Raw genomic sequence first — 9,230 nt, forward strand, 5'->3', positions numbered from 1 at the left:
TGTGAGCCGGGCTGAAGCTTGCGCGGCGCCGCCACCACCTCAGGCCGTAGGCTGGGGAGCGCTGGGCCGTGGGACCCTGTGGGAACGGGAAGGCAGGTGGCAGCCTTGTGCGGAGGTGGCGGGCAGGGGCGGCCTGGAGGGGGCACGGGCTGGATGGTGACCCCGGCCTGCGGGGTGTGCTGCCTGCCCGCCCAGGAGCTGGAGTTTCTGCGTGTGGCCAAGAAGGAGAAGCTGCGGGAAGCCACGGAGGCCAAGCGCAACCTGCGGAAGGAGATCGAGCGCCTCCGAGCCGAGAATGAGAAGAAGATGAGAGAGGCCAACGAGTCCCGGCTGCGCCTGAAGCGGGAGCTGGAGCAGGCGCGTCAGGTGCGGGTGTGCGACAAGGGCTGCGAGGCCGGCCGCCTGCGCGCCAAGTACTCGGCCCAGGTACAGGCGGGGACTTCGTGGCGGGTCTTTGGGGCACCACCTGGGAGGCAGGACCCCGGGCCTGGCAGGGGGGAGGAGGGGGCACGGAGGCCTGTGCGGGGCCCCGAAACACCGCCTGCGGACTCAGCTGTGTGGCAGGTCCCAGGTCTGGGCGGGAAGTGGCAGGTGCTCTTTTGGCAGCTCCGGGACGCACTGCAAGCTCGGGGGACCGTGGGGGCCCAGCAGGCTGACTTGAGCACTGCACACTGTCCTGGGCTTCGGGGGTCCGTCCTCCACAGGGAGGCGGTCCCCTGGCCAGGCAGGAGCACCGTGCGGGAGTTCTGCACCACTGTTTCCCTCCTGGCCATGCCCTTCCGTGGTGGCTTTGCTTGAGGAGCCAGCTGTGAGCCAGCCCCGGGGGTGCAGACGAGCCCCCATGCAGCCCCAGCTTCTCCTGTCCTGGGTCCGAGGCTGCAGCCCGCCCACCGTGTGCGGTTATGAAAGTCTCAGCACAGCCCGATCAGCCGTCCTGCCCGGCCCAGAGTCCTGGTTAAGGGGCCAGAGGGCACCGAAGCCCCTCCTCCTCTGGCTTTGCTTCTGCTTCAAGGGCCTGGCCTGGGCAGCAGGCTCTCGAGGGAAAGTCTGGCCTCAGGAGATCAACAGGGTACCCCCAGGCCGCTGCTCTTGGGGCGCGTGCCATGTCTGGACGCGGGTCATGCTGCCGCCTGAGAGGCTCTCCCAGGCTCTGCTCGCTGCCTCCCTCTCTGGAAGGAGGCCGGGCCGGGCCGGGGAGCGGGGGCCGCTAACGCCCAGCGTCCCTTTCAGATCGAGGACCTGCAGGTGAAGCTGCAGCACGCGGAAGCGGACCGCGAGCAGCTACGGGCCGACCTGCTTCGGGAGCGCGAGGCCCGCGAGCACCTGGAGAAGGTGGTGAAGGAGCTGCAGGAGCAGCTGTGGCCGCGGCCCCGCCCCGAGGCTGCAGGCGGCGAGAGCACGGCCGAGCTGGAGCCCTAGCGGAGCCCACTGTCTGCCGCCGAGGTGCGGACGCCGCAGGGAGCGGGCGGGCGGGCGGCCCACGCCAGCGGGGGCTGGGGGGGGGGGCTCTGCGTGCCGGCGGGCCCACCCCCACGTCCACATAGCACAACGTCTTACTGTGCCTATAACCAAGCGAGTGTTTGGAACCACATACTTTTGGAATCCACTGCAAAATTTTCTACTGGCCAAGTTCAAATGCGCAAGCCGGGTTCCCAGCCGCAGCCGGAGCCAAGGGCTCCGCGCCTGCAGCGGCCCTCTGCTTGCTGGAACGTTCTAACATTTACATTTTTGTTATAAGCTATTTAAAACCAATAAGAAGACTTGATACTCAGAAAAATCAACAGGTTTTTTTAATGACTAACTTTTAAAAGCCCCACCAACACGTGATGCCATCCGAGGACCTGCTGAGGGAGCTGGGGTGCAGTCGCCCCGCCCCGCGAAGCCATCGCAGCTCGTCCGTGGCCGCAAGAGGACAGGGAGGGTTTTCTCCAGAGTCTATTTTTTCAGCGATGAGGACCCAGGCCTCCTGTGCCGCCGCCGGGAAGAGCAGGGAGGGCACGGCGAGCCGGGCCACCTGACCGCCCGCCTGCCCGCCTGCCTGCCAGGCAGCCCCGGGGGGCGCAGTGAGTGCCGGGCCTGCTCCGCCTCAGCCGCCCTCCCCGGCCCGCTCCTGTCGCGTCAGGACTGAGGCTGCAGCGTTGGAACAAAACAGCATTACTTCACTTTTTTTTCTTTTTGTTTGTTCATTTAAACATATATTTAGAACTGCACTTTGTCAAAAATCTTCCCTTCTCTTTTTATTCCCCAGTTAACTGAGGTTTTTACTTTTCAAATATTGCAAACCCATTTATAGAGCAGTCCACATCCTAAGTGCTCGAGTGTTTAGAAACCCCCTCTGGTGCTTGGTTGAACAAGGGAATCACAAAACGAAAATGCAAAAACTGAACTTCGGGGGGTAGTTCTGTGCCTTCCAGCATCTTGTACAGCAAATCCTGACTCGTCTTTTTACCCCCGAGACACCTGTCTTTAGACTGAATCTGCCACTATCAGAATAAGTTACTTGCATTTATTCCAAATAATCTCGTTTACTCTCAACTGTTCATGCAAATTGTATAAGGTTTTTTATGCCCAAGCTTGAAAAATGATTTCCCAGTAGACGAGAGGCGGCTACCCATCCTGAAATTACGGTATTTATGTACATGAGAAAGATCTTACCAGAATTCTTCGCTTGACCCCGTTCTAACGCCGAGGCAGCTGTGAGCGCAGACGGAGGTGGAGACTGCTGGCCCAGGTGCAGGCGCCGCCCGCCGCCACGACCAGCAGAGGCTTGGTGACCATGTCATCTGCAGGGTTCTCGCCCGTGGTTTACTGGGGGGAGGGGCGCAGGTGCTGCTGGACCCCCCTTCTAAAGTGCAATGCAAAAGGGACACCATATATATGCAGCGTTTGTTTGGATTTTTTTTTTTTTGCTTTTGTTTTTTTTGCAGTTATGAAATCTGTATGCATGGAATGTTAAACCTCTGCCGTATGTATACCCATCGATGGGCATTATTACCGGGTCCTGGAAGGGGCCGGTTGTGCTACACAACACTCAGAATGCTGTGTTTAGCCTTGTTTTTCCAGAGTTGTGTTTTTTCAGTCATTTCTTCAAGGGAAACTAAATGATTTCGTCGGAGCAGGCTTTAAGTGTGCCCTCGTGCTTCTGGGCTGCGGTGCTCTGTTGCCAGGAGAGATCAAAGGGCCCCTGCGGCCCGGCCCCCCGGGGCCACCCGTTCACTTTTTGGTTTGGGGCTCCAGAGGGCGGTGAGCTTCTCTTGAGTTCTGTGCAGGGGCCCCGCCTCCCGTCGCCCTCGCCCTGCCCGCCTCCGGTCACCATCTCGACCGCTGGGTCCACGCCTCCACTTGCCAGCTTCGTCCCGGAAGGTCGGGAAGAGCTGGACGCGCCGCCGCCGCCCGGGCCCGCCCCTCCCATCCCCACCCGTCCCCGCCCGAGGGGCCTGCGGCCCGCCAGAGCTGGGGTGGGGGGGACCTGCCGTCCCCGGCTCCCCGGGCACCAGCAGCTCGGGCTCTCCTGGGCAGCTCCCTGGGTGAAGCTGGGGGGGTGGGGGCGCAATCGGCTCGTTCTGGCCGCTTCCATCCGAGGGGGTCCAAGACCTGGCTTTCGTTCGTGCAGCTGCGGTTCAGTTTCTCTGCAGAAGGGAGAAGAGTCTATCTTGTCGGCTGCTGACGCTCCCTGTGTGTAATACCCATTATCCAGATGATTGTGTATTCAGTTTAATTACTCATTATTTCTATGCTGAAAGAGGATTTTTAACGAAGGGAAAAACAACAGCAATAACATTCATATCTTTGGAGCAGCTAACTCACACATAATATCCTGCTTTTCGTACAGAACTAGCCCCATGTAAAAACAGTCCCCTGTAAATACTGTTCCTTGGCACTGTTGTATCACACGCGTATACAGTGGCTCCTTTCTCAGAAACTCGTTTCTTACCTGGTAGTTGTCTTGTTTTCTGGGTTGTTTTGAACTGAGGAAGAACAGCTCACCTGCCCGAGGGGACGGACCCTCCGCCAGCCCCCATGGCACCCCTGAGCCCCCCACCCCTGGGCTCCGTCCTCCCTGCCCCTGCCCGCCCGCCTGCCCACCCACCTACCTACCCACCGCGTCCACCAGGCTCGAGAGGCCGTCTTGTTCTTGCTTTAAGTCAGGAGTCACAAGCGACATTTTTTTTCAAGTAAGGAAAAAACCCTCACATCCGCCAGGAGCGTCTGCATCGCTGTCCGCGTTCCCTCCTTCGCTGCTGCTAATAACAACAGGATGACTTACTCTACTATCGAAAACTATTTTTATGTAATTAATGTATGCTTTCTTGTTTATAAATGCCTGATTTAAAAAGAAAAAAGAAAAAGCTTGGCATATTTATCTACTTCGCTGTGTACCCGTTAGTCCTTTGGCGCCCCTCCCCCAAACAGATGACATTGTACAATAAAGGACTTTGAGAGTATGCCTAGGACAGCGTGCTTGCCCCCACCCCGTCCCCCCGGGTCACCCTCTGGGCCTGAGCCCAGGGAGGGCACGGGGGTGTCTGTCTGCCTGTCAGACTGCGGACCTTTGGTCTCCATCGACCCAGAGTGACGTGGGGCTTCGGTGGGCAGCGCCCTGGCTGGCTGCTGTCTGTTTAGGTCCCACCCGGCTGGGGCCCACAGATAGCAGCTGGAGGGGACCGTGCCCAGGGCCTGGAGACCTGTCCCCCAGGGTAGATGGCCAGCTCCCCTCAGGTGGTGCGGGGGCCCTGGGCCCCAGCGTGCCATCCTGAGGGAGCAGCATGACGATGCCACGGTGCCGGGCGCCGGGGTGCCGCCTCTCCCAGCTGCCCGTCCCTGCCCATGTCCCGCCTCCCAGCTAGCTCCACAGCCGTCCCTCCAAGGTCACGTGGAGGTCATTTGGAGAGCCGGGCGGTGGGAAACCCAATGTCCAGCCCCCAGCTGCACACGCAGCCCCAGCAGTCCTCAGGAGCCCCCCGAGGGAGGGGTGCAGGGTTGGCTGGGGTATGGACCACCCCACCCAGGCAGCCTGGAAAAACCCACTCTACCTGGGCTCCAGGCTCCTGCCCAGGTCAGGCCTGGAGCGGGAACAGTGGGGACCAGGAGGAAGAGCCTCCACGCCCACCACCCTCGCCTCTGCCTGTCATTCATGGGCTCCCCGAGGCCAAGATCCCAGCCGCTCGTGGGGTGCCACCTAGGGTCCGACACAGAGGCTGAGTTGGAGGGAAGGGAAGAGGAGGGAAGGCAGAGGAGGGAAGGCAGACGGTTTATAAGCGGGGCCCGAAACCACAGCCCCTACCTCTGTCCCCTCCTGCTGCTTATCAGGCCCTGGGGCCCTGCCTGGGGTGCTGGGCTCGGAGGCATGGATGACAAGCTTACCGCAGTGGGACTCAGACCCCAAGAGCAGAGCCCAGCCCCCTCCACCACCGCCCCTTCGATCACCTGGGTGTCACCTGTGCCTGGCTCCCTGTTCCTCTCGGGGGTGGTCTCCCAGGGAGCTGTGGGACCATTGGCCACAATCTGAGTGCCCCCTTCCTGGGTGGGGCTGGACACCTGGGGTGTGGGCCCCCTGTTACCACCTCTGCCCAATGTCCAGGGCGCTGTCCAGCACTCTGTTGGGAGGGCTGCCCCTTGCTGTCTTCTGGGATCTCCTAAGTGGACAGTTGTCCACTGTGGCCTGCTGGGGGTCCCAGGGGCACCCCTGCAGCCATGGGTGTGAGCCGAGGGCTGCAGCCAAGGCCCTACCTGTGCCCGGGGCCAAACACTTGCCCCTTTCTCGGCCTCACAACCAGGCCCACCTGGATGGGCAGCAGGACCTTGCGTGACCTTGCAGACTTGTGCAGACCTGCCATCCCCATGGGGCATCGATGCCGTCACTGACGTCCCCTCCCCAGGGCCTGCCAGGCCTCGTCCTTCCCCAGAGCATCTCCTGCTGCCGCTGCTCGGGACCCGCGGGCTCTCGGCCTCCCGGCCTCCACCCCAGTTCCACTGTGAAGGTCTGCCTGCCACTCCAGGCCCCGAATGTGGGAGGAATGAGAGTGGGAGGCAGGAGGGGAGGGAGGCAGTCCCGGAGGAGGGCAGGAGGCCCATGCTGGCCGGGGAAGGAGGGCTTCCCCAGGGGGCAGGGCCGGTGCAGGCTGTGGGTGCACTGTGTGGCCAGCGTGGGGCTTGGCCCGGGGGGGCCTTGGCGCTGAGCTGGCGGCCGACTCAGAAGTGCGGGATGCTGGCCAGCACCTCCAGGGGGCCAGGGCTCCACTTTTGGGTTCACTCTGGGGTGTAAATTTAACTTTAAAGGGCCCTGGGTTGGGGCACCCGGGTGGCTCAGTCTGTTAAGGGTCCGACTTGTGATTTTGGCTCGTGGGTAGGGGGACGGAGACCCGCGTCCATCTGTCTGTCCTGGCTCCGTGCTCAGTGGGGGGTCTGCTTGAGACTCTCGCTCTCCCCCTCCCTCTGCGTGCTCTCTCTCTCTCTCAAATCTGTCTTTAAAGGGCCCTGGACACCCTGATGCAGGGCAGACAGGACAGAAGCTGCCTGGTGTCAGAGCCCCCTTCCCAGTATTCCTGGCCACACCCTGCCTCTTCGCCCCACCTCTGGGTCCCCTGGCTCAGGACCGCCCACACCACTGGCATGCTGGCCAGGCTCTCTTCAGGGGCCCATGAGGCTGTCCTGCTGCTTGGCCTCCCTTGCCCAGAGGCCTGGCCTAAGCCAGGGTCCCTGTGCCGGCAGCTCTGGGGCCCTCCCCGCATGGTGCTGCTTTCCAAACCGCCCAAGGCCCCAGGGATGTGGTGAGCCCGGGGTCGAGGGGGTGCTCCCAGGTGCCTACTCAGGTCCCAGGTTTCTGGGCCTGCCCTGTGACCCGCCCCCCCCCGCCCCCAGCTTTCACTTCTGCCTCTGTCACCAGCAGCCAGGGCCCCACCCGGGTCTCCTGTGCACTCAGCTGTGCCTGCCCGTCTCTGTCTTGGGATCTCCACCCCTCCTCCAGTCTGTTGACCCCAGAGCCACAGTCTGGCCCCCCAGGCCCCACCCAGCACCCTGTGGTCAGGGGGGCTGACCGCAGGCCAAGAACTCGCACCCTTATCTGGGGAGGCGGATGCCAGGCGCACCCTCCGTGGAAAGAGGAAGCCGCCTGCCCATTTACAGTAACAGCTGGTACGGCCCATCCTCCCCTGGGCCCCCGGGGAGGACTGCGGCGTCAGTCCCTGGTGTTCAGTATGGTCCCCAGCCTCCACCCCACCCACACCCCCAGCTGCAGCCAGCAGCCCCCTCCCTGGCTCACCCAGCCTGGAGCCTGACCTGCCTCTGCTCCCCACTGACACCCCTTTCCCTCTCCCTCTCCGCCTGTCCTGTCGTAGGTCACCCCCTTCTCGCCGGCCAGGCAGGGACAGGCTGGAGGGCTCACAAGATTCCCAAGGCCCCACACCCACACTCTGCTGGCCAGGGGCCCAGTACACTCTGGGTGACCACCGCCTGCAGGAAGGCAGGGGTCCTGTAGGGAAGATGGGCAGGAGAGTCCCGCAGGACAGTGTGTGCCCTCAGGAAAGGGTGTGCTGACCCCAGCCGGATGTAAAAGCAGGGCCTTGGAGGGGGACCCTGACCCTCCCCACAGAAACCCACTGTGCTCTGTGCCCTCCTGTGTGCCCTGCCCACTGCTAGGCAGCCCTGGCATGGGTGGGGGGGAGAAATTTGGGGGCCTGGATGCCTGCCTGCCCGGCCCCCCCACCCCCTCCCCACACACAGCGATGACGTGAGCCTTGTAGGCCTCACATGCGCGGCCATCTGTGCCCAGACCCATGCCAGGGGCTGGGGGCCGCGGATGCTGGGGCTCCCAGCCCCTGGAGCAGGTGGCCCCTCTGTGGGGGGTGGTACGGACAGGCAGGTGGAGCGGCCTGGCTTGTCTTTGGAGCGTCCTGTGCCAGGCAGGGTCGGGCCTTCCTGCTCCAAGCCTGGCCCAGGAGCCCTTCCTGGCAGGAAGCTTGGCCCAAGCTCTTGCCCAGGTCACTCCTGCCACAGAAGCTTGTTCTGGAAACCTCCAGGGACAGGCACCTTGTGAAGGATGGAGCCTGACGTCAGGGCTTGGCCCCCACCAGAGGACACCTGAGTCTAGCTCGAGGCCCAGGCAGGGGTGGGAGAGGGGAGAAGGCAAGAGAGGGCCCAGCACACAGGGTAGAGAGGGAGGGCAGTGTCCAGGTCCCCTCTGCAACCCAGGTGGGCCATGGACATGGCTGTGGTGTCTGCATGCTTGTGTGCATGGGAAAGCCAGGCTGACTTGCACATAAGCTGGCAAGTGACAAGGTGCCCACCAGGCCCCCTCCCTGTCCCCCACCTCTGCCCTCCCTCCACTTTCCTCCAACCCCCCCGCACCCCATTTCAGCCCCACCCAGGTAGACGTAGGTATCCTGGACCCTCCTTGCCTTCTCTGCTCCGGCACCAGGGCTTCTCTCGGGCACTGGGGGCTGCAGGCGTGGGGCAGGGTGGTGAGTTCCCCTGGGGTCCAACTCCCCTCCCTTGCCCCTGGTGGGGCCTTGACCCAGGGGAGGTGTGGCCCACAACCCCGATTTCCTGTTTCTAAGAAGAAAACAGTCCCAGCAAAGGCGCTGGGGGTCTATGGAGACTACGGCCAAGGTCTGGGGAGGGGCGGGGAAGGAGTTTTGTTTTGTCCAGAGGCCCTGGGACCCGAGGAGGGCTGCCGCGGGTGTGGCCAGCCTGGTGTCACTGGCGGGCCATCTGCCTTCCCTGGACACCTGCCTCCCCAGGCAGGAAGGCAGCCGTCAGCTGGGACGGGCCCAGGTCAGGGCTCCTCCTACGAGGCGTGGCCACCTCGGGTCTAGCCTCCCCCTAAGCACCCTTGTGGGGATGCAGGCCACCCACCATCCTGCACCCCCATGTTTGGAGTTGGCTGCGAGCAGGGGTGCCGGCTCCTGCCCCCAGCCCGGGTTGACCACCCCTCCCAGTCAGATGCAGATGAGGCTCCTCTCCCGCAACCGCCCCCCTCCCCGCCCCTGCCCCAGGGGGAAGGGCAGGGGCTGAGAATCCTCCGGGGAATTAGAACACTGGTTCCAAAACATTCCAAATTCCTGCTCCTTCCGGCCGGGCCGGAAGCCCGCCTGGGGAGGGGTGGGCAGGGCGGCGGCCGCGCCGTCCCCCTGCCAGCCCCCGGGCCAGGGAGGCCGGGTGTGCCCTCCGGGGCGCGGGGGCCCCTGGCAAGCCCTTCTGGGGTGAGCCTAAAGCCGGCTGCGGCCGCCCAC

The 9,230-nt window shown here is 63.2% G+C and overlaps 1 protein-coding gene across 1 annotated transcript in view; it reads left to right on the forward strand.

Moving 5' to 3' along the window:
- Positions 1-4,436, forward strand: part of SKI (SKI proto-oncogene) — a 67,708-nt gene extending 63,272 nt beyond the window's left edge. The window contains exons 2-3 of the mRNA XM_044913808.1: positions 196-426; positions 1,231-4,436. Of these exons, the coding sequence (XP_044769743.1) occupies positions 196-426; positions 1,231-1,419 (420 nt within the window). The 3' untranslated portion in view covers positions 1,420-4,436. The remainder of the gene's footprint in view (positions 1-195; positions 427-1,230) is intronic.
- Positions 4,437-9,230: the final 4,794 nt, after the last annotated feature.

The sequence above is a fragment of the Neomonachus schauinslandi genome, chromosome 4, assembly GCF_002201575.2.
Source record: "Neomonachus schauinslandi chromosome 4, ASM220157v2, whole genome shotgun sequence".
NCBI classification, from domain to species: Eukaryota; Metazoa; Chordata; class Mammalia; order Carnivora; family Phocidae; genus Neomonachus; species Neomonachus schauinslandi.